The sequence below is a fragment of the Typopeltis vanoorti genome, chromosome 8 (genome assembly GCF_054136105.1).
Source record: "Typopeltis vanoorti isolate ZY-2024b chromosome 8, IOZ_Tvanoo_1.0, whole genome shotgun sequence".
NCBI classification, from domain to species: Eukaryota; Metazoa; Arthropoda; class Arachnida; order Uropygi; family Thelyphonidae; genus Typopeltis; species Typopeltis vanoorti.
This window is the reverse complement of record NC_143556.1, coordinates 128,731,641-128,757,793: the sequence shown is the minus strand read 5'-3', so window position 1 is coordinate 128,757,793 and position 26,153 is coordinate 128,731,641. Positions and strand designations below refer to the sequence as shown.

Sequence of the window (26,153 nt, the reverse complement as noted above, 5' to 3'; positions counted from 1 at the left end):
CTTTGTGGTAAGAATGTGAAATAAATATCAGGAATGTGACAAAATATTTTGAAGACTATTGAAAAAGCTTAGAAATGGATGGTCGAAAAAGTACTATAAAAGAAATCAGAATTGATAAAGGTGACATGAACATTGAAGATAAAGATATTTTAGATGTCTGAAGTCATTACTTTGAAAGACTGCTAAGTGAAACAAGAAGTGTCATGTCATAATGATGGTAGAAAACTCCCAAGAGGAATGCAGTCAGGAATACATATCCATACTTGAAGTGGAAACGTCATCAAAATCTTGAAATGTGGAAAGGCAGATGGAGTATATGAAATTTGGCAAAATGTTCAAATATGAAGGTACAAGTTTTACAGTGGCTGTATTGCATAATTCAGAAATCCTGGTCGGAGGGTCAAGTTTCAGATGATTGGGGTAGAGCTCTCATAGCACCCATCTATATAAAAAAAAGGGAATAAATCGAAATGTGAGAATTACAGAGGAATTTCTCTACTGAGTGTTCCTAGTAAGATTTATGTAAGTGTACTTCAGAAATGCTAAGAAAAATTGGGGAGGAGAAGTTTGGAGAAGAACAACTGGATTCAGGCCAAACAGAGGATGTCAGGATCAGCTTTTTACTTTAAGAGAAATAGTTGAGAAATCACAGGAATATAACAAGAATCTGTATTAAAGTTTTGTTGATCTGGAAAAGGCAAATGACAAGGTGCCAAGAGGAAAGCACTTCAAAACACTACAGTTATATGGTGTAAACAGGACATTATAATGAGCAATACATAGTCTCTATTCAAGATGTAATTCAGTCAGCAGTTAGAATTGAAGGAGGTAGAGGAAGATGGTTTTAAGGTAAAAATCGGGTGTACGATCATCGCCACCATTATTCATTATCTATATGGATCACATTATCAAGGAAATGGTATTAAATCTGATATCAAAATTGGTGATGTAAATCTCAGCTCTTTACTTTATGCAGATGATGTTGTACTTCTGAATAAATCCAATATGAGTCCGTAAGATTCTCTAACTAAATTCAATATCTTCTGTAATAAATTTGGTATGAAAATCAGCAAGAAAAAGACAAAGCCAATGAAAATAGGCAGAAACACAGAAAACATCAACTGTATCCTGAATGGTGAATCTATAGAACAAGTAAAACATTTTTGAGCTGTTTAGCAATATATTTAGTGAAGATGGCAAAACTTAAATATGGAAATATACAACAGAATTAGTAAAGCTGGTATGGTAGGAAGTCAGTTGAATAAATTTATATGAATAAGGAAGAAATTACTCAAAACACTAAATTAGCTGCATACAAGGCAGTGTTCAAACAAATTTCAACTTATGGACCTGAGAGCTGGGTTAGAAATAAAATACTTGATCAAAGACTAGAGACCTCTGATATAAAAGTTCTGAAAAAGATTAATGGAGTGAACACATGGCATCAATGTCATATCAGTATTAGATTAAAAATGAGGATATTAGAAAATAACTTGCCATTGTTACCATTGAGGAATGTGTTAGGAACTAATCTCAGGTGGTATAGTCACTTAAACAGAATGAGAAAGGAATGATTAGCAAAGCAAGTGTTCTTTGCCAGGATGTCAGGAAAAAGACCCAGGGGAAGACTAAGATGTAGATGGGCTGATGCAGTAAAAAGCACCTTAAAAGACAGAAAAATAAGATCTCATAATATTGTAATCTTGGCAGATAACAGATTGACAATAGGGGTGCTTAAGGGTCAAAGCTGTATAACTGAGAGGAGACCTCCACATAGCCTTTAAAGGAAAGCGGACACACGACCAGGGCTTCTGAACCTAATGTCCAATCCTCACCTTCTCGTGGTGCACCCTGTTGGGTATCTACTTTGATACTAAACGAACGAGGATGGACTGGCAATTTGGGATTTAGCCGACCAAATTGTATTCTTATTGGTTAAACTAAAATAAAAAATGATGGTACAACAGGACAAAATTTCATGCAGGCTGGGGCGTCGCCCGGTTAAACAAGGTCCCCGTTGTTTTTGCCAGGGAACCAGGACGAACAGCGAAAAGTCAGCTACTGGAACAAATCTGAAAACAAACCCCAACTCAACATCACCAGAGTTAAAGATCGGTACTATCAACGTAAGAAGCCTGAATGGCAAAGAAATGGAGCTAGCTGAGGAATTAGATAAGTACCAGATCGACATAATAGGGGTGACTGAAACAAAAAAGACAAAAACTGGTGAGATCTTTCTGAGCAATAAATACAAAATGTTATATTCAGGAAATGACAATCAAGGAAAAGAAGGAGTAGCCATAGTATTCAACACAAAACACGAGGCTAATCTTCTTGAATGGCAGTCAGTCTCAAGTAGAGTAATGTGGGCAAATATGAGAATGGGGAACTGGACAATGAGACTTATTTGTGCCTATAGTCCCACAGAAGGTTCTACTACGGTAGAAATGGAGGAATTCTTTGACGCTTTAGAAAAAGCAACTGACACAATGAAAAAGGAAAAGTTGGTCCTTGTTGGGGATCTAAATAGCAGAGCAGGAAATGATTGTGAGACATACAAAAATATTTTGGGAAAATTTGGAGAAAAGAGCAAAGCTAATAATAATGGCAAATATCTGTTGGATTTCTGCTCAGGACATGGACTGGTTATTACTAACACCATGTTCCAACATAAAAATGTGCACAAATTCACATGGAGAGAAGAGGCTAGGAATAAGAAAAGTCTCATTGACTATGTTTTCTCCCTGGTGGAGGATACCAGACTGTACAGAGGATTTGAAATTGGAAGTGATCACTATTTAGTCATGAGCAGGATAAAATTGAATTTCATATTGAAAAGAATAACATGTAAGAAAGTTTTAAAGCGAATAAAAGTTGAGTAGCTCTGAGATGTGAACTGTAGACTAAAATACAGAAAGATTATTGAAAAGAAAATGAGAGTTTGAGAACAGGAATCAAACCTTGGAGATTCAGTGGCAAACTCTGAAGAAAACATTGATTGATTCCGCCAGAGTGGCATGTGGTGAGGTTGTGTGCAAGGATAAAAAAATCAGAACTCCCTGGTGGACACGGGAAGTTAAAGAGGCAGTGAAGGAAAATAAGAAAGCATATCAAAAGTTCCTGGCAAATAAGTCAGCTTTTACTCTTACAGAATACAGAGACAAATGTAAGAAAGCTAAACAGTGTGTAAAACTAGCTAAACAAAAGTCATGGGAGGACTTTGGCAAGAATATAGAAAATAAATATCAAGAAGGTGGCAAAATATTCTGGATGTTGTTGAAGAAGCTTAGGAATGTAGGAAATAGTGCTGTAAAAGGAGTTAGAGATGATAAAGGTGACATGAAAACAGGAGAAAAAGATATCCTTGAAGTATGGAGTGATTACTTTGAAAAACTGCTAAATGAAACAAGTAGTGATGACAGCACAGTGATAAAAAAACACTGACCAGGCATGCAGTCAGGAATACATATCCATACTTGAAGTAGAAAAAGCGATCAAAGGCTTGAAATGTGGAAAGGCAGCTGGAGTAGATGATATTCGACCAGAAATGCTGAAGCATGGTGGTATGAAAGTCTTACAGTGGCTGCACTGCATAGTTCAGAAAGCCTGGACAGAATTTCCGATGAATGGAGTAGAGCTCTCATAGTACCCATATATATAAAAAGGGAAATAAAACTGAATGTGAGAATTATAGAGGTATTTCCCTACTGAGTGTTCCTGGCAAGATGTATGCAAGTATACTTGAGAAACGGTTGAGAAGAATTGTGGAAGAAAAGCTTGGTGAAGAACAAGGTGGATTCAGGCCAAATAGAGGCTGTCAGGATCAGATCTTCACTTTACGACAAATAGTCGAGAAAGCATGGGAATATAACAAAGATCTATATTTAAGTTTTGTCGATTTGGAAAAGGCATATGATAAGGTGCCAAGAGAGAAGCTATTCAATACGCTGCAGTTATATGGTGTAAATGGGGCATTATATCAAGCAATACTTAGTCTTTATTGGAGTTGTAAGTCAGCAGTTAGAATTGAAGGAAGTATAGGAAGATGGTTTAGTTTAATGTTAAATCTGGTGTGAGACAAGGATGTACATTATCCCCTCTGTTATTCATTATCTATATGGATCACATTATGAAGGAAAGTGGTATTAAACCTGATATCAAAATTGGAGATGTTAATGTCTGCTCTTTGCTTTATGCAGATGATGTTATACTTCTAAAGCGCCTCCGTAGCGCAATTGGAAGAACGACGGTACATTGCGCCCTTCGATTGGAATAGGCCTAAGTTCGATTCTCGTCGCGACGGGAGGAATCTTTATCTGGTCGATTTCAATCGATGGTGAGTTAGCCGATCTCATACGGAGGTAGCAGGGTTTTTTCTCCCGGAAACTCGGGTTTTTCATCCCGCATACATACAAATCGGCCCTTCAGAACACACGCAATTTACAGACAAAAATTACTAGTTGTGGTGGTGTTGGAGGTGGGCGGTAGATGGCGTTGATTGGTAGTAGAGGTAAGGTGTAGAGACAGTTGAAGATATCCTCCCGCGATGAGTCTTCGGACTCCTTGGAGGTATCAGGAATAATAATAATAATAATAATAATAATAAATAAATCCGCTACAAGTCTGCAAGATTCTCTGACTAAATTGAATAGCTGTTGTAATAGATATGGTATGAAGGTCAGCAATAAAAAGACAAAGACAATAGGCAGAATCATTGAAAATGTCAACTGTGTTGTGAATGGAGAACCTGTGGAACAAGTAAAACATTTCAGCTACTTAGGCACGATTTTTACTGAAGATGGTAAATTAAATATAGAAATAGACAACAGAATCAGCAAATCTGGTATGGTGGGAAGTCAATTGAATAAATTCATATGGAATAAGAGAGAAATTAGTCGGAACACTAAATTAGCTGTATACAAGACAGTGTTCAAACCAGTTTTAACTTATGGATCTGAGAGCTGGGCCAGAAGTAAAACACTTGACCAAAGACTAGAGACTGCAGATATGAGAGTCCTGAGAAAGATTAGAGGCGTGAACAGATGGCATCAATGGCAATATCATATTAAAAATTAGGATATTACGAAAGAACTTGACATTGTCAGCATCCAGGAATGCGTTAGCAGAGCTAATCTCAGGTGGTATGGTCACTTAAACAGAATGGGTGAAGAAAGATTAGCAAAACAAGTGTTCTCTGCCAGGTTGGCAGGAAAACGACCCAGAGGAAGACCAAGATATAGGTCGATTGATACGGTACAAAGTGCCTTAGACGATAGAAATATAAGATCTGATAATGTTGGAGTCTTGACAAGTAACAGACTGATTTGGAGGAAAATTATAGATAGGAAGTTAGTAATGATGTAATTTTTTCATGTAGTACTGTCATATCCTGTACACCCCTTGAGAGTACATGGCAGGAATTTGATGATGATGGCAGATAACAGATTAACTTGGAAGAAGTAATAGTATATCAGAAGTTAGTAATGATGTAAGTTTTTCATGTAGTACTATCATAAATATCCTGTACACCTGTGAGGGTATATATCAGGAATTTGATGATTTCAACTCTCATCAAATCCAACAGATGACTTCTATGTTCTAACACCTAAGTAATCTTCGATAGACTGCAGGCCCACTTCCATTATATTTCTGATATCTCTGAACCAAATGGTAGAATTTTGAAGAATTTTCACCTTAATCCCACATATTGCCATTAGAACAAAATTTCTCATCTTTTACCATCTGCAAAAGACAAACTTTATTTTTAGCTGCTATTTACCAGATTCCTTGTTCATAATACAAACTATATAACATATTTTGGGCAGACAGGCCATTCTGTGGAAAGAAGAATTAATCAATATTGCAATCAGAATGATAGTCACTTCCTCAAAGTTAGCAAAATTGTTGTCTTACGTGAAAAAACATGACACATTATTTTAGCATGCGGACAGCTGTCCTTTACTGGTAAATGTTTCCACACTGACAATGTACTGTTATTTCCGGTACGAAACATATGTGCATTTCTTTAAATTTTCGTTTTAGAAATTACGAACTTTACAACAGTGTTATAAATAATGCTTTTAATTTCCCGAAGTTTCGATCTTCATATTAAGATCATCATCTGGAGTATATACAAATATTCAAGGATAAGCTGAGTTACATTTCCCACACTACGCTAAAGAAACAATGATATGATCACCGGCTATTCTACTGGCATGACTTCTAGTGAGAAAAAAAAAAAAAAAAAAAAAAAAAAAAATAGATAAATTTACAAAATAATTAATTATTTAGAAACTACATCAAAGCTAAATTCTATTAAAAAAAACACGAGAAAAACATTCTTTCTTATATACAGTCTTCTTTCAGTAACAATGATGTCCTATTTTTAATATTACAATTGTTATTTCAGATTTATATTTAATATTCTGGATTACCTACAGTCCTGTTTATAGTTAACCCTTAGAGAGAAAGGTTCCATGGGTAGAATATGTGCCTTCCATTTGCTTGGGGTTTTTAGACCTTCATTATTATTCATATTGGGGTGGTTGATAAGATTCTCACAGGCTTCCTTAAATTTGTGTTCATACATTATTTTGGTGTGATGTAAATAACTGGTGCTTTTCCAGTCAATTCTATGTAGTGTTCAGGGCATGATCAGAAAGGCCAGCTTCACCATAGTTATTATATTTAACGCGTTATGTTCCTTTTGTCTGATAGGAATTTAACGTCCCGTTTCCCCTATATATGGTTACAGTTGCAATAAATACGGTATACTCCAGGGTGGGCCAGCGGAGGGAGTGGGTCTTTGGATGAGTTGAGTAAGCTTTTTAATTTTGCAGGAGGTTTAAAGGTAGCTTTCAGGTTGTATTTTTTGCAGTATTCTTTTTATTTTATCTGGTGTCACTTTAATGCAAGGAATGGTTATAGTTTTATTGAAGTATGGTTTATCTTTGTTTTTTATTGAGGTCTTGTAGAGAATTTTGTTAATAATGTTTTGGCTATAACCATTTTTTAGAAAAGTATTGCTGATAACTTTAAATTCTTCTTTCAGAGCTTGTTCATTGGAGCATATCTTTAAACTCCTGTTTTTTAGAGTATTAATGATACCTAGTTTTTGTGTTGGGTGGTGGTAGGAGTTTATGTGTATATATTGGCCAGTATGTGTCTGCTTCCGGCACATAGTGAAGGAAAAAGACTGCCAGAAGGAAGACGTGAAACAGTAACATAGTCAACCTATTCAACCACGCATTAAACAAAGATGAACTCTCACTACTCCGCAAAGGTCTAAATTTTGCCGTAGCACCCAGATCATGAACAATCTGGATTTTATTTGTAATATTGAAAGAGGATTAAGGTTCAACCCAAATAACATAGCAGACAAAATATGTTTAGAAATCGCCAACATTTTAATTATAAACCACAAGAAAACAATAACAAGTAACTTAAAACACAAATTAACGGCAGCGGTGAAATCATTAAAATGAAATCCGAACATCGTAATAACTAGAGCCAATAAAGGAAGTGTCACCGTTATTCAAAACTGAACCACTTATTTAGGAAAAATGAATCTGCTAGTCTCGGACAATAGTACATACCAACGTGTTAAGTACGACCCAACCAATAGAATAAAAAAGAAAACAGAGAAACTACTTAAATCTATTACTACATGGCCTGAAGACACAATCCAAAACTATTTCCACACTGCGCTCGTTCCTCGAGAATTTATGGTCTACCAAAAATACACAAACAAAACACACCACACCTTAATAAAAAACAAAGATAAACCAGACTACAATAGTTCCTTAGTGCACATACCATATCTTTATGTTCCTGAAGATGGCAATGTGACATTGCCGAAATATAGAAGTGATTCATTAAAGTTATCTTTAATTAAATACTTCATATGCGTTGTTAATTCCGTAAATTAATTACCAGTTATGTCTAACCAACGTATAAGTCTTACTACTAGAATCATGATCATCCACGGAGATGCAATCGCACGAAAGGCCCGTCAATACGGCAAATTGAGGTTGAAGATATCGAGGCAAATAAATCGTCTCACGTTCCTAAAACGCTGCCGGGATAACAAAGTGATCCCCAACTGTGTCAAAGTGAAGCACCGTTTCACTTCCGAGAAAGCTCTACGCATTTATAACCGCACTAGCTTCGCCCTGTTAAGAGAACAAATTACCGCGACGCGCGTTCTCCTTGCCGACGAAAACAAAACCTTACGGGCGCTAGAGGAAGAGCTTTCTAACACACTCGGCCTTGATCTATGGTCTATACTTCATGACATCTCATGCACATCGGCAAGAAAGGAATTCGAAAAAATACATAGTCGTCACGTGAAAAAATACGAAAACCTGACAAAGACTTCTACTTCTGTACCCCAACCACCACTTAACACAGTAGTCAACCTCTCGTCGGCAGTTTTAAAGCCTGAAGCACTCATCACCACACTTTCACGTGGTCACAATTTCGCCCTAGCTCCAAAAAGGATACCTGCTGAAGAAATCATGATCCAAATAGAGCGTGGAATTCGCAACCTGCCTAACCATATCGCCAACAACGTGAGACTGGATGTAGTCGGTGTTCTCACTAAAGCCAAACCTCCGAAATCCAACTTATCCAAAAACGAATATACAGCCCTACAAGAATTAAAAAACAACAAAAAAATAGTAATCACCAAAGCTGATAAGGGAAGCGCCACTGTGGTACTCAATCAAAAAGACTACAAAGGTAAGCTAAATTCTTTAATACGAGACCGTACTACTTACCTCCCTATTGAATATAATCCGACCAACTCTCAGATTAGAACTATCCACAGACTCCTTAAGAAGGTCACTTCTTGGCCTGTGGAAGTCACCAACAAACTTAAACCTTATAACTCTAGACCCCCCCGATTATATGGACTCCCAAAAATACATAAACAAAATGTGCCATTGCGTCCCATAGTGGATGGCATTGATTCCCCCACATATAAATTAGCCAAACATTTAGCCAAAACGCTCACACACTACACTGGCAACACACCATCACACATAAAAAACTCAGCCCACTTTAAAGCCAGTATAGAAAACCTCACACTCCAACACACTGACATAATGGTCAGTTTTGACGTCTCCTCCCTATTCACTAATGTCCCACTCAAAGAAACCCTTGAGCTGATCCAAGCCAAGTTTCCTCCCGATATCTCAGCCCTATTTCAGTTCACAATGAACTCAGGCTATTTCGTTTGGCAAGGAAAGTTCTACAAACAGATAGAGGGGACAGCCATGGGTTCACCACTTTCCCCACCCTTGGCCAATTTCTTTATGGAGACATTTGAAGAGAAAGCCTTAAACTCCGCCCCACAAAAACCCACTATTTGGCTTCGTTATGTGGATGATGTGTTTGCTATTTGGCCACATGGCTCAGACACACTCCACTCCTTCCTAACACACTTAAACAACCAACATCCCAGAATCCAGTTCACCTTAGAAAAAGAGGAAAACAACACCCTCCCCTTCCTAGACACTTTAATCACCCGCCAGCTTGATGGATCTTTGGTTTTCTCTGTTTACAGAAAACCCACCCACACTGGCAGATACATTCATCAGCAATCGCCCCCCCCCCCCCCTCACAACAATATGGGGTGATAAAAACACTATATAACAGGACAAAATTAATCTGCTCAGATGACAAGGCCCTGACTATGGAACTAAACCACATCCTCAACACTTTCTTAGCCAATGGCTATAACCCCAAAAAAATCCAAAAAATACTAAAACCTGTAAACCACAACCCACCTCCCCCCCTCCACAATAAAGACTACACCAAGTCTATCACTATCCCCTACATCCAGGGCACCTCTGAAAAAATAACTAATATCCTCAAAAAATATGACCTTACTTCCTGTTACAGACCATATAAAAAGTTGGCATCCCTTATCTGCTCTACCAAAGACCAACCACTTCCCCTAGACCTACCTGGTGTATACCAGGTCCCTTGCAGCTGCAAATTGTCCTACTTTGGCCAAACAGGCAGAACAACAAATATCAGGATTTCAGAACACCAAGACTACATCCGGTTTCACCAGTACAGCCGCTCTGGGTTGGCAGACCATGCCTTAGATACTCACCATAAAATTCGTTGGAAGAAAACAAAAATAATCCATCGCAGCAAGTTTAAATACGAAAGATTATTCAAAGAATCTTCAGCAGCTCTAAAAAACGTTCCTAACCTCAACAAATTTGGGTGCATGAAACTGCCCCAAATTTGGGAGACTTTCATTATGAGAACTTCAGCCCAACTGCTAAGACTACCAAATTAGCCCGCAAGAGGGCACCATTAGGACTTTAGGAACAAAATTAGTTTATTACTTTCTTCCTCATTTGCTTTGTTAGTTCCTTAGTGCACATACCATATCTTTATGTTCCTGAAGATGGCAATGTGACATTGCCGAAATATAGAAGTGATTCATTAAAGTTATCTTTAATTAAATACTTCATATGCGTTGTTAATTCCGTAAATTAATTACCAGTTCAGACTACAATAAAACTATAACCATTCCTTACAATAAAGGTACACCAGATAAAATAAACAGAATACAACAAAAATACAACCTCAAAGCCACCTTTAAACCTCCTGCAAAATTAAGAAGCTTACTCAACTCATCCAAAGGTGCACTCCCTCCTCTGGCACACACCGTATTTATTGCACCTGTAATATACCATATATAGGGGAAACAGGATGCACAATTCCTATCAGACAAAAGGAACATAAATGACACATTAAAAATAATAACTATGATGAAGCTGGCCTTTCTGATCATGCCCTGAACATTTCACATAGAATTGACTGGAAAAGCACCAGCTGTTTACATCACACCAAAACATGGTATGAACACAAATTTAAGGAAGCCTGTGAGATTCTTATCAACCACCCCAATCTGAACAATAACAATGGTCTAAAATCCCAAGCATATGGAAGGCACATATTCTACCCACGGAACCTTTCTCTCTAAGAGTTAACTATAAACAGGACTGTAGGTAATCCAGAATCCAAAAGCTAAAATAATAATTGTAATGTTAAAAATAGGACATCATTGTTACTGAACGAAGACTATATATAAGAAAGAATGTTTTTCTCATGTTTTCTTAAATAGAATTTCCCTTGATATTTTTTGATATAGTTTCTAAATAATTAATTAATTTGTAAATTTATCTGTATTTTTTTTTTCACTAGAGGTCATTCCAGTAGATCAACTAGTGATCAAATCATTGTTTCTTTAGCTTACTGTGTGTAATGTAACTCAGCTTATCCTTGTATATACTCCAGATGATGATCTTAATATGAAGATCGAACCGTCGGTCACCGTGCAACACTAAAAGAAAGAATTCTTTAAATTTCATTAATTTGGTTATGTTATTATCAACGTACAATGTAAATGACACATTATACAGAGCAATAAGTTAGCTAGCAGAATTGAACATACAGGATAATGTTATGATGCAAAATCAGGTTTAAGACAATAATGCATATTATATCCACTTTTATTCATCACTATATTAATCTCGTTGTGAAGGAAAGTGGTATTAAACTTAACAAAATGAGACATACTTAACAAAGATGTTTTATCTCTAATAGCAGTTATTCAGTTTTTATAGCTGATGTAAGAAAGTTCCAACAAAGCAGCAATAAAAACACAAACTATGAAAATATGCAAAAATTATGGAACAAAGAAAATAATCACGATAACTTGGGGGAAAAGTAAAAATCATGAAATCAGGAACATTACTTGTATGTAAAAAGTGATGTTGAGTCTGGTTATGGTACACAAATGAGTGGTACTATCAGTAGTACAGTTGGAGGCATTTTCAAGTGGTTCTACATTTTGTGTCTGCAGTGAGAACAAGACATTCATAACAAAATTCTTGGATATAGCTGCAAGAAATCACTGAATAAATGAATTCGAATGGTGAGCCATCATAAGACTGGAGGCTGACCAAAGTCAGGTAGAAGTGGCCAATTAGCTGCATAAATGTATTATCATATGCTTATTTTGATGTCAGTGAAAAAACAACACATTATAAAAAACTGCATCGTCATATGCTAAAAAGCAAAATAGAATTAATACATACATTAATAAGAATGAACAATGTAATACTTGCCTGGTTTAGATGGGTGTTTGGTATAATCAAATATCAGTACATCACTAGAAGGAGTTTTTGTGGCAATAATACATGGATTTTGAGGCATATAACGAGCTCGGTTGACTTCACCTTCATGATTGATTTTTATCTCTATTTCTATTTTCCCACTGACTGAACCAAATCCTCCAAATTCTAAATAAAATAAACTGTGCTTATTAATATATACAAAAGAATACAAATTCATATAAAACAAGAAGAACATGCTGTAACTTGGGAATTAGATGACAAAATTTATTTTGTATTGCTAAATGAGCAAATGTCATGCATATGGGGTCATCACCTAGTTAAACAAGATCACTACTGTTTTCATCAGAGAATCAAAGCAAATGAAAAGGAAGCTCCTTGAAAACAAACCTCTGCAGGATGGAACACTACATCAACACATTCTTCTAATTCCGATAAATCCTGCAGACAGAAAGAAGGCCTAGTAATTTAACTTGCTACTTACTCTACTTTTACCTAACCTCTTCATGCAATTATTAGTCCTCTGGAATAATTATAACCCACACTTTTGCCATAATATGTGAATTATCCGTTCATTGTTTGACTTGGCTCTGGAAAACAACTACAAGCCACTGTTTTAACAACATCATTGCTCACATTAAGCTCGAACTAGAAAACAGATGGCCTTTTTTTAAGACACCGTCTTCGAGATTTCTGAACAAAATAAACTTAGATATTCAATCTAAGTTTGGCAGTGTGGAACAGAGAAGCCAAGAACTCAAGTGTCTCAAGTCTGACAATGCTGGAGACCTGGGGTTAGAAACAGTAATTTGAATGAAAACTCTTGACAGGAAGCTCAACATAATCGTGTAATACTACCACTGTGTCCTGCTCAACCATTTGAAGCATATATCAGGACCTGATTAGTAATATTGTTTCATCTTTCCCATACATTAATCTGAATAGCCTATAACATGCAAGTAACTTAAGAGAAAACCTAATTAGTGCTCTGCCTGTACTACCTTCATAACCGCGCTAACTGCATACATAAGTTTTATATTTATTTCATTTATTTATTTTTGTAAACAATTTATTTCTGATTCAACTAGAATAAGTTGGATGTGCACAAATCTCCTATACCAGAAATGAATATAGTACAGTATGGTGAAAAAAAAAAAAGTACTGAATAACTACAACAATGTATGTTATGGAGTAACAGGTTTATTAACAAAGAAATATATGTTTATACATGATGATGATGATACGAACATCCCCAACTATCAGTGGAATCTTTCAAATCAATCGAATAAAGCATTAATAACAGTAGATTTTGTGCTCGAAATGGGCAGCTTGTCTTTCAAGACACGTTTCATAAAGCATGTGAAAGTTCTCTGTCATCTTGAAGAACAAAGATGTTGAGACATCTGCTGAACATATATTTCATTCCTCAGTTTATCGAGGTTTGAAGGCAGATCATGGTGGAATACCCATTCTTTCAACATACCCCCAAAAAGTGATGTGAGATCAGGAGAACGTGAAGGATACAGGAATTCTATATGAACCTTGAAATGATCCTCCCAGGGAAGTGTTCTGATAAATAAGCTATGAAACCACGTGATGTATGACAAGTTAATCCATCCTGTTGGAATACCTGAGCACAAAATGGAATGTTTTTTGTACGACACAACCTATGCAAAGCCTGGGCGACAACATGTTCTCGATGTAGCATTCTCTATTCAATATCACGGTTACACCACCCTCTACAATGAAGTAAGGCTCAATTATGCCATGGCTGGAATCTGCACACCATGCAGTGACTTTCTCACTGTGAAGAGGTTTCCTCTTGGACAAATTCAGGTCTCCAGAAACCAAGAAACCTGTAGATTCATCTGTTTCACGAAGCACATTTCCACTAAGATGGAAATGTACTTTGTCTTCATAGACATTGGCCAGCACATTTGCACAGTATTCCCACTGTGCAACGTAATGCTGCACAGTGGGAATACTGTGCAGAACACTTGCTCCAGCACATGCCCACGATTCTCATTTGTGTTAGCAGTTCTCTCTCCCTGAATGCCTGTTACAATGCACAGAACATTCCTGGTACATTGGAACCTCTTATTAAGTAATGGCAACACTATTGCTTGGGGCACACTTACAGAAACGATGAACAAACTGCTCACAAACATGTTGTAGGCTTGGACCATTTGTTCTACCAACTCTGTATAAATGAAAATAACACTCAACAGTAAACGTTTTTTCTTCCAACGTCAAAACAATTGCAACAGCTAAATGTAACGGTGTAGACTCTAGGCATGATCATGCAGTCAAACGGCATATCTCATAGCACGTGAAGTGGATGTTGAAGTTCAGTATTGTTTATTTTGTGCCATACCATATAACTAAGGGAAAGAATGTTCTCTTACATTGTTTATTTTGCTTTGGTACACGTAGTCAACCAGAGCAGCTATGTTCAGAAGAATAATTCATGAAAACTTTTAAGTGACTTTCACTCATGAAAAGTTGTAAACCTGTTGTACAATTGTGCCATGATGGGCTAGTGGTTAGATAATCCAGAAATCACTAATGAACATGGAATTTCTCAATGTCATTTTGCATCCAGGGAGGTAATGATCTGACATCAAGCAATGCAATTTGACTAGCCTCCAGACATTCACGAACACCCACAACTGCAGTGTCATTCAAACCCACAACCTAATGGTTGGTTCAAGCGCTATTCACTCAGCTAAAAAGATAACCGATTGATCAGATGAGTTAAAAACCTCATTTAAATAATGATACTCTTAGATGTTAATAGCTGTATACTAATTCAAGTAATGGGACTAAGAAAAAATTACAGCTTCTGGGTCCTTTCATTCTGATATCGCAAATGAACTAAAGGCTTATAGTTACCTCCTTTTTCACTGTCATAATGAGAAGCATCGAACTGAGCATCTTCGCTTGGTAACTGGACACTGGCAATAAGCAAGTGATTCTGTTCATCTGACCTGGGTGAAACAATAAAGCAATATAAAATGAACAGTAAGGATAAACACACAAAAAAAAAATAAATTTCTAGTAGCTGTCACTTGTTTACTTTCACCAAAAATAGCTGACAAGTAGAAAACAATCAGGAGTTTCAGTATTGTCCCAGTTTTATTTATATATTGCAGAATGTTGATTCTGTTATTTTTAGTCTATAAGTTTTTTTTTTTTTCCACCTTACTTATTTTATCTATTGGGACTTGCTGTCATTACAAATGCTGTTTTGTCAATTATCTGATTTTGCTGTAATAATGTAATATGACCAACATGATGGGCATAAATGCATTATTTTATCTCAAGAGTGCGCAGGTGTACTGTTAAGTACATCTGCGCACTCTTTAACCAGCGACACAGAAATCTAAAATTATATGCAACAGACAGCTAAGGTCACTAAATGGTCAAAGCTAGATAAATGGCAAGAGATCTTTACAGCCTTCGTAGAATATGGAGAACTAACCAGCAACGCCTTCCAACCTCCTTTCCCATCCTAACCACCTTGTGACATGTTCCATACGTAACCACCTAGATCAGGGGTCGCCAAACTTCTTTGACTGTCGACCCCTTCAAGAGTTTCTTGACTTTTTATCGACCCCCTCTATTTTACTATTAAGTAATTATATTAAGTATTTATAATAGGACAAGCAAAAAAAGATGCTTATGTGAGTTTTTAGATTGTTTTATAGTTACAATGTTTATTGTATGTATAATATAGTATATATTATTATATTATTATTATTATCACTAGTAATATCACTGGTATTACTAGTGATATTAATATACTGGTATTACTACCAGCCCAGCTCAACTCTTCAACATAGAGAAGTTTAGTTCGTGAATGAATAATGATTGAATTATAATATGTAAGTTGATGAATTTTAGAACATTAGTGCTCACTTGTATGTCGATGCGCAAAAATGAGACTGGGATCGAATACGTGTAAGTATAAGTAAATAAGCAACGGCGCACATGTTGCAATCTCGCTACCACTGTGCCGGCCAGGCAGGAACCACATACACCAGTTTATTGGTAAATACGTCATTTTGGTCTACTTGATTGGCCTCCGTAACTATTTTATTGACCCTGCTCCATCTTACGGTCCTATTCATGTCACTGTCCCCACGATTCACTCTTAATTGCGTTGTCATTCAGGATGGAGGTAATCCAAGTTAACCGAATTAAATACTACCCGTACAATGATGTCTTATATTTTTCTATCGACCCCCTAACAATGCTATATCGACCCCTGGGGGGGGTCGATATTGACCATTTTGGCAACCACTGACCTAGATAGTGAATGAACAAGGAGGGATGGTAATTTGGTACTTAATGACTTAAACCAAAAATAAATCATGGCACATAATACACCAGAAGGTGATGTATGGAGGAGCCGAGTCCAGGATGAGGCAGGTGACCAGTGGTGTGCCTCAGGGCTCTGTGCTTGAGCCATTATTGTTTAAATTGTATATAAATGATATAGGAAATGGCTTAAAGGGAGATATTCAGTTGTTTGCTGATGATGCAAAGTTGGGTAGCGCAATAAAAAAATCAAGCTGATGTTGAAAGTTTGCGGGATGGTTTAAATAAACTGGCAGAATGGGCAAAAGGTAATGGATGTCAGTTCAATGTGGAAAAGTGCAAAGTTCTGCATTTTGGGATTAAAAGATTACCAGCTGTGTACTACATTGATGGAACAGTACTCCAAGAGATTGATGAGGCTAGGGACTTAGGGGTGTTGGTAGATAGGGAGATAAAGTTCAGGGGACACATTGCTAAAGTGTCCAAGATTGCACATAGGATTACTTGGTTGTTGAGGAACACATTGACATCCAGAGATAAAGAGGTTATTATTCCCCTTTATAAAGCGTTGATACTTCCACATTTGGATTACTGTGCTCAGATCTGGTCACCTGGATTCCTTGAAGATGAGGAGGCTGTGGAGAGGTTCAGAGAAGAGTGACTAAGTTGGTGATTGATGTAAAAAATGTTCCTTACATTGATAGATTGAGAGCTTGTGGATTGCAGAGGTTGGTTGATAGGCAGAGAAGAGGGGATATGATAGAAACATTTAAATTACTGAAAGGTTTTTATAGGATTGATGCAGGGGAAATATTTCAACTGTGTGATAGTGATGGAAGAACAAGAGGTTATCCCTGGAAATTAAAGAAGATTGTGGTTAACAAGGGTGTGAGAACAAGGTTTTTTGCCTGGAGAGTGGTGAATGATTGGAATTCATTGCCTGACTTAGTTCTTCATCTGTAAATGAATTCAAGGAGGGATATGACAGATATTGTTTTGTCAGTTTGGGTCTCCCGCGATGAGTCTACTGACTCCATGGAGATACTCGTAATAATAATATTTGCAATAATGCAATGTCATGCTAGTTGGGACACTGTCCAATTAAACAAGGTCACCCCACTTATCCTTTAGGGAATCAGGATGAACAGTGAAAAATTTGTTACTGAAGCAGCTTAAACTCAACTTGAACAGAACAGAAATGAAATGAAGATAGGTATAACACCATTGAAAAAGAAGTGAAACTGAATGAAGAATTAGAGAAGTACTAGGCAAAGATTGGCATAATTTGTGCCAATGATATGAAGAGTAAAATAGGAGAGGTTCTGCTAATAATATAATGTTATATAATCACTTATCATAATAGTACAGTAATTGAGGGAAAGTTATAAGTAATTATACCCCAATTACTGTAATATTATCCTTTAGAGATAATATTACACAAGATAAACTTTGTGAACGACAAGCAATTTCAAGTATAGCAAGATGAGCAAATTTCAAAATGTGGAATTGGACAATGAGACTTACTGTACCTATGGTCACACAGAATGTTCTATTAAACAGTTGATTAAACCACAAATAATCAGACATTGAAAATATATGTTCATATGGTGATGCCATGATTAATATCGCGTTTCAACATAACAATGTGCATAAATTCACATGAAAACACAGAACAAATAAGAACAGTCTTATTAACATTATTGTTGATAGTTATATCTCAATAATAATTCAGGATACAGGAATACGTGATTGAAAATAGGAAGTGATCACCATTTAGTTTTGAGCAGGTTAAAAATGAGGATCACATTGAAAACGAAAAAAAAATATGTAAAAGTTTAAAAAGAATCTAAGTAGAAAATATTCTAGAGGCTAATTTCTGACTCAAATATGCAAATATTATTAATGAGAAGTTTCAGTAAGGAAATAACGTGAGCAGACATATTACTAACTATTATAATAACGGAATTAACTCACGTAAATTATTCTTTATTCGTAGAATTTTCACCTGAGTATCACAGGCATCATCAGTACAGGTACAAAGCTAATTAAACAATAACTGTTATACTCACAAAGTACCACCTAAGTAGTCAAGGTTAAACTTCCTAAGTTTATTTAATTATTATCATTTAAAAAAAATTATTTTAATTATTTAGTTATTTAATTATTAAATAATAATTATTCAATTATAATTTTAAAAAATATTAGGAGTGCTTAAGGGTCAAAGCTATATAACTGAGAGGAGACCTCCACATAGCCTTTAAAGGAATGCAAATAACCGACCAGGGCTTCTGACCTAATGTCCAATCCTCACCTTCTGGTGGTGCACCCTGTTGGGTATCTACTTGGATACTGAACGAAGGAGGATTGGCTGGCAATTTGGGATTTAGCCGACCAAATTGTATTCTTATTGGTTAAACTAAAATAAAAAATGATGGTACAACATGACAAAATTTCATGCCGGCTGGGGCGTAGCCTGGTTAAACAAGGCCCCCGTTATATTCGCCAGGGAACTTGCACACGTTCAGCTACTGGAACAAATCTGAAAACAAACCCCAAATCAACATCACCAGAGTTAAAGATCAGTACTATTAATGTAAGAAGCCTGAATGGCAAAGAAATGGAGCTTGCTGAGGAATTAGATAAGTACCAGATCGACATAATAGGGGTGACAAACAAAAAAGACCAAAACTGGTGAGATCTTTCTGAGCAATAAATACAAAATGTTATATTCAGGCAATGACAATCAAGGAAAAGAAGGAGTAGCCATAGTATTCAACACAAAATATGAGGCTAATCTTCTTGAATGGCAGTCAGTCTCAAGTAGAGTAATGTGGGCAAATATGAGAATAGGGAACTGGACAATGAGACTTATTTGTGCCTATGGTCCCACAGAAGGTTCTACTAAGGTAGAAGTGGAGGAATTTTTTGAGGCTTTAGAAAAAGCAACTGACACAATGAAAAAAGAAAAGTAGGTCCTTGTTGGGGTCTAAATAGCAGAGTAGGAAATGATTGTGAGACATACAAAAATATTTTGGGAAAATTTGGAGAAAAGAGCAAAGCTAATAATAATGGCAAATATCTGTTGGATTTCTGCTCAGGACATGGACTGGTTATTACTAACACCATGTTCCAACATAAAAATGTGCACAAATTCACATGGAGAGAAGAGGCTAGGAATAAGAAAAGTCTCATTGACTATGTTATTGTTGATAGTGATGTTTTCTCTCTGGTGCAGGACACCAGAGTGTACAGAGGATTTGAAATTGGAAGTGATCACTATTTAGTCTTCAGCAGGATAAAATTGAATTTCATATTGAAAAGAATAACATGAAAGAAAGTTTTAAAGCGAATAAAAGTTGAGCAGCTCTGAGATGTGAACTCTAGACTAAAATACACAAAGATTATTGAAGAAAAAAATGAAAGAGTTTGAGAACAGGAATCAAATGATGGAGATTCAGTGGCAAACTCTGAAGAAAACATTGATTGATTCCTACAGAGAGGCATGTGGTGAGGTTGTCTGCAAGGATAAAAAAATCAGAACTCCTGGTGGACACAGGAAGTTAAAGAGGCAGTAAAGGAAAAGAAGAAAGCATATCAAAAGTTCCTGGCAAATAAGTCAGCTTGTGCTCTTAGAGAATATAGAGACAAATGCAAGAATGCTAAACATTGTGTAAAACTAGCTAAACAAAAGTCATGGGAGGACTTTGGCAAGAATATAGAAAGTAAATATCAAGAAGGTGGCAAAATATTCTGGAGGTCGTTGAAGAAGCTTAGGAATGGAGGAAAGAGTGCTGTAAAAGGAGTTGAGATGATAAAGGTGACATGAAAATGGAAGAAAAAGATATCCTTGAGGTATGGAGTAATTACTTTGAAAAACTGCTAAATGAAACAAGCAATGATGACAGCACAATGGTAAAAAACACTGACCAGGCATGCAGTCAGGAATACATATCCGTACTTGAAGTAGAAAAAGCCATCAAAGGCTTGAAATGTGGAAAGGCAGCAGGAGCAGATGATATTCGACCAGAAATGCTGAAGTATGGTGGTATAAGAGTCTTACAGTGGCTGCACTGCATAGTTCAGAAAGCCTGGACAGAGGGACGAATTCCCGATGATTGGGGTAGAGCTCTTATAGTACCCATATATAAAAAGGGAAATAAAACTGAATGCGAGAATTACAGAGGACACTCAGTATTTCCCTACTGAGTGTTCCTGGCAAGATCAATGCAAGTATACTTGAGAAACGGTTGAGAAGAATTGTGGAAGAAAAGCTTGGTGAAGAACAAGTTGGATTCAGGCCAAATAGAGGCTATCACAATCAGATCTTCACTTTACGACAAATAGTTGAGAAAGCATGGGAATATAACAAAGATCTGTATTTAAGTTTTGTCGATTTGGAAAAGGCATATGATAAGGTGCCAAGAGAGAAGCTATTCAATATGCTGCAGTTATATGGTGTCAATGGGGCATTATATCAAGCAATACTGTCTTTATTTGAGTTGTAAGTCAGCAGTTAGAATTGAAGTACAGCAAGATGGTTTAATGTTAAGTCTGGTGTGAGATCCCCTCTGTTATTCATTATCTATATGGATCACATTATGAAGGAAAGTGGTATTAAACATGATATCAAAATTGGAGATGTTAATGTCAGCTCTTTGCTTTATGCAGATGATGTTATACTTCTAAATAAATCTGCTACAAGTCTGCAAGATTCTTTGACTAAATTGAATAGCTGTTGTAATAGATATGGTATGAAGGTCAGCAATAAAAAGACAAAGACAATGAAAATAGGCAGAATCATTGAAAATGTCAACTGTGTTGTGAATGGAGAACCTGTGGAACAAGTTAAATATTTCAGCTACTTAGGCACGATTTTTACTGAAGATGGTAAATTAAATATAGAAATAGACAACAGAATCAGCAAATCTGGTATGGTGGGAAGTCAATTGAATAAATTCATATGGAATAAGAGAGAAATTAGTTGGAACACTAAATTAGCTGTATACAAGACAGTGTTCAAACCAGTTTTAACTTATGGATCTGAGAGCTGGGTCAGAAGTAAAACACTTGACCAAAGACTAGAGACTGCAGATATGAGAGGTCTGAGAAAGATTATAGGCATGAACAGATGGCATCAATGGTAATATCATATTAAAAACGAGGATATTAGGAAAGAACTTGACATTGTCAGCATCCAGGAATGCGTTAGCAGAGCTAATCTCAGGTGGTATGGTCACTTAAACAGAATGGGCGAGGAAAGATTAGCAAAACAAGTGTTCTCTGCCAGGTTGGCAGCAAAACGACCCAGAGGAAGACCAAGATATAGGTGGATTGATACGGTACAAAGTGCCTTAGAGGACAGAAATATAAGATCTGATAATGATAATATTGGAGTCCTGACAAGTAATAGACTGATTTGGAGGAAAATTGTAGATAGGAAGTTAGTAATGGTGTAATTTTTTTCATGTAGTACTATCATATCCTGTACACCCCTTGAGGTTACATGGCAGGAATTTGATGATGATGATGATAAAAAAATATTATATACAACTATATGTTAGGAAAGATTTGCTGCTTTATACACAAGGGGGAAAGACATAGACCATCGGATCCGTTTAGGTTAGGGGAGTGAAGTAAGGTTTCACATGTTTCTTTGTATAGCCGTTCCATTAGGAACCGACTTTTGTGAATGACTTTTGTATTGTTCCACTTAACTCTATGTCTGGTGTTGATGGCATGTTCTGCAATTCCAGACTGTTCAGGTTCAAGGTACTGGATATACGACTGGTGTTCTTCTAACTGGACCTGAGCAGATCTTCCTGTTTGTCTGAAATATAACCCACACGAGCTGGGAATCTGGCAGACACCTGGATAGCTGAGATTTGGGAGCTTGTCCTTTGGAGACATTAGGAATGTGGAGATTTTTCTGATGGGTCGAAAAGCCACACAGATATTAAGTGGCTTTAGCACCTCAGCTATGTGTTCCCTAACCCCCTTGTACACAGGGGATAGGTATACATGTAGGTTCTTCTGTACTTGAAGAGGATGCTGGAGCACGACTACTTAAAGCTCTTTTAATGAAGGGACTTTATAAAGCAGCAAATCTTTCCTAACATAATTGTATACACATATTTAATTATAAAAAAAATTTAATTATTATAATTGAATAATTATTATTTAATAATTAAATAATTAAATTTAAATAATTAAAAATAATAATAAATAAATAAATTTAGGAAATTTAACCTTAGCTACTTAGGTGGTGCTTTGTGAATATAACAGTTGTTTAATTAGCCTTGTACCTGTACTGATGATGCCTGTGATACTCAGGTGAAAATTCTAAGAATAAAGAATAATTTACGTGAGTTAATTCCGTTATTATAATAGTTACTATTAATGAGAAATTGAAAGACGTCAAAAACGAAATCCGAACTGCACAGTGGATAAAGGAAGTTAAAGGGGAAATCCTGGAAAATAACTTATTAAGTTCCTAGCAAGTAAGCAGATACACATGGGGAATATAGAGAAAAATGCTAAACACAAATCATGAGAAGGCTTGATAAAAATAGAAGATGCAGATCTAGGTGGTAAAATGTTCTGGACACTACTGACAAAGCAAAGAAATGGAAGAAAAAAGTTACCACAAAAGGAATCAGAGATGACAAATCTGCCCTATATGTTGAATATTAATACTAAGATATTCCAGATGTTTGGAGTAATTATGCAAGATTATTAAATAAAATAGGCAGTGACGGAATAAGCAGTGAAAAAATATTCAAGAAGAATGCAATCAGAAGTATAAATCAATAATTGATGAAAAGGCCAATGCAAATGTGAGATGTGGAAATATAGCTGGCATAGATGATATTTAACCAAAAATGCTAAAATACAGTGTGAAAGTTATGAGTTTTATATTTCTGTATTATACTCCACGCCATCTGAATTATGCAGTGCCATTGCATAGTTCAGAAGGCATGAGGTCTAATTCTAGAATTATAAATCCCTGAAATGGAGGTTTTCGACCTCTATATACGTATTCTCTAAATCCTCTAATAATTTTATTACCGAGAGAGAGAGAGCTCCTTTAGCTCTCCATTCTTCAAGCCTTCACTGACAGAAACCAAGGATACAGTATGACAGACAACTGCTATAATTGATCCTAAACAATAACTTATATTACTGCTGTACTAGTGGAAGCCATGTAGTCAGTTTATTTGATATGAGCTAAAAACCTGAGATTCCAGAGGGGAGAGAGAGAGAGAGAGAGAGAGCATACTTGCCTGTTCCAAAGATCAACTGATTCAGAAACCAGGCAAAGAAAGGTCTAAAAAAGTTCCTCTAGTCGCAACTAGAATCAAGCCTATAACATTCTTTCTTCGGGCAAACTAGCCTTGTGGAGAAAAATACCATTTCTAAACTGCTAGAGACACCGACTATGCAAAATTCAGGAGAGACTTCCAATTCATCACAGGTAATTCACATTTAAGACCACAAAAAAGAACCTGTAAATTCAAGAAAATTTAACTTTTTCTATTGCACTATTCACATGAACATTTCATGTGAACACTATTCACATGAAATGCCAGACCTGAAGTGTCTGTACTTTAATTCATGCAAATAAATCATAATTTTTCTAAGTGAAACCTTAACAAAAAAAATTTTCAGGGTAAATGCAAGCTTTCTTGTAATTAAAGCTAAAATCAAATATTATCATGATGAGTTTAAGATAAGAAAAGCCTCATTGATTACATCATTGTTGACAGTAATAACTTCATACCGGTTCAGGACACAAGAGTGTAAAAAGTTTAAAAATAATTAAAGTTAATCAGCTTTTACAGGTAAACTGCATACTCAACTTTATAAACATTACTGAATAAAAATGAAACATTAAAAACAAGAACCAAACCTTGCAGTCTCAGTGGCAAACTCTGCAGAATGATTCAGCTAGGGAGGTATGTGGTGAAGTTGATTGCAAGAACAGAAAAATAAGAACCCCCCATAGTAAGCAAAAGTTAAAGGAGTCGTGGAAAAGAAAAAAGAAAACCAAAAGTTCCTAGCAAATAACTTTGTAGATTCCATAAAAAAATAGAGAGAAACATGTGAGAAAGCTAAGCTATGTGTAAAAGTAGCTAAAGAAAAATCATAGAAAGACTTTAATAAGAACTCAGATAATAAATATCATGAAGGTTGAAAAATGTCATGGAGTATATTGAAAATGCTCAGAAATGGAGGAAAGAGTACTGTAAAAGATATCAAAGATAATCGAGATGACATGAAAACCGAAGATAAGGATATCCTACATATCTGGAGTTTGAAACACTGTTAAATGAAACAAGCAGTGACAGACACTAGATTATTTAATAGGAATGCAAACAGGAGCACATATCAATACTTTAGGTATAAAAAGTCATCAAAAACTTGAAATACAAAGAAAGGCAGCTGGAGTAGATGACATATAACCAGAAAAGCTCAAACACAGCAGTATAAAAGTTTTGCAGTGGTTTACACTGCATAATTTCAGGGTTCCTGGTCTGAAGGTCGAATTCCAGATGATTAGAGTAGATGTATAAAAAAGGGAATAAAGTTGAATGTGAGAATTAGTGTTCCAGGTAAGATTTATGCAAGGATACTTAAAAAGAGGTGTTGTGAAAGATTGTGGAACACAAACTTGGAGAAAAACAAGAGATTCAAGCTAAATAGAGGGTTTTTATATGATCAGATTTTCGCTTTATGACAAATAGTTGAGAAATTATGGAGCACAGGCAAGTCTATCAAAAAACTACAGTTATATGGGATAACTGTAGTTAGGAACACTATACAGAGTAAAATGTAGCCTATATGTAAGTTGTAAGTCAGCAGTTAGAATTGAAGGAAATACAGGAAGATGGTTTGGTTTGATGTAAAATCAGGGATAAGACAAGGAGGATGCACATTATGATCTGATATTATAACTGGATATGTCAAAATGAATTGTTTTTTTGACTCCATTAAGAATGCAGCTGTAGTTTTCTATATTCCTGCTTATTTTCATGCCACATTTTTTTAGAGATAATATTCAATATGAATGGAGAATCCTGGAGACCTGTACTAAATGCGTTTAGGAGTATAACATCAGTAAAAAATGTGGCATGAAAATCAGCATTAAAAAGACCAAAACTATGAAAATAAACAGGAATATAGAAAACTACAGCTGTATTCTTAATGGAGAGTCTATAGAACAAGTAAAATATTTTAGCTACTTAGACAAAGTTTACAGAGAAGATGGCAAGTTAAATCTGAAAACAAGACCACACAATAAGCAAAGCTGGTATGCTGGATATCCAGCTGAATAAATTTATATGGATTAAGACAGAAATTACCCCAAACACCAAACTAGCAGATACAAAAAAGTGTTCATACCAGTTTTAAGTTATGGATCTGGGAATTAATTTGGTTAGAAATAAATCACTTGATCAAAGATTAGAGACCCACAATATGAAGGTTCTGAGAAAAATTAGGGTAATGAACAGATGGCATCAATGGCAGAATCATTTTAAAAATGAAGATATTACAAAGGAACTTACCATTGCCAGCATTCGAGAATGTGTAAGCAGAGCTAATCTAAGGTGGTATGGGTACTTAAATAGAATGGGTGAGCAAGGGTTAGCAAAGTGTTTTATGCAAAGATAGCAGGAA

At 36.0% G+C, this 26,153-nt stretch overlaps 1 protein-coding gene across 2 annotated transcripts in view; it reads right to left on the bottom strand.

The window, feature by feature from the left end:
- Positions 1-26,153, bottom strand: part of Caf1-55 (chromatin assembly factor 1 p55 subunit) — a 215,614-nt gene that overhangs the window by 87,792 nt on the left and 101,669 nt on the right. For both annotated transcript variants that reach the window (XM_090396934.1, XM_090396935.1), the window contains 2 exons: positions 15,051-15,145; positions 12,153-12,326 (listed from right to left, as the gene is read on the bottom strand). In XM_090396934.1, coding sequence (XP_090253060.1) covers positions 12,153-12,326; positions 15,051-15,145 — 269 coding nt within the window. The remainder of the gene's footprint in view (positions 1-12,152; positions 12,327-15,050; positions 15,146-26,153) is intronic.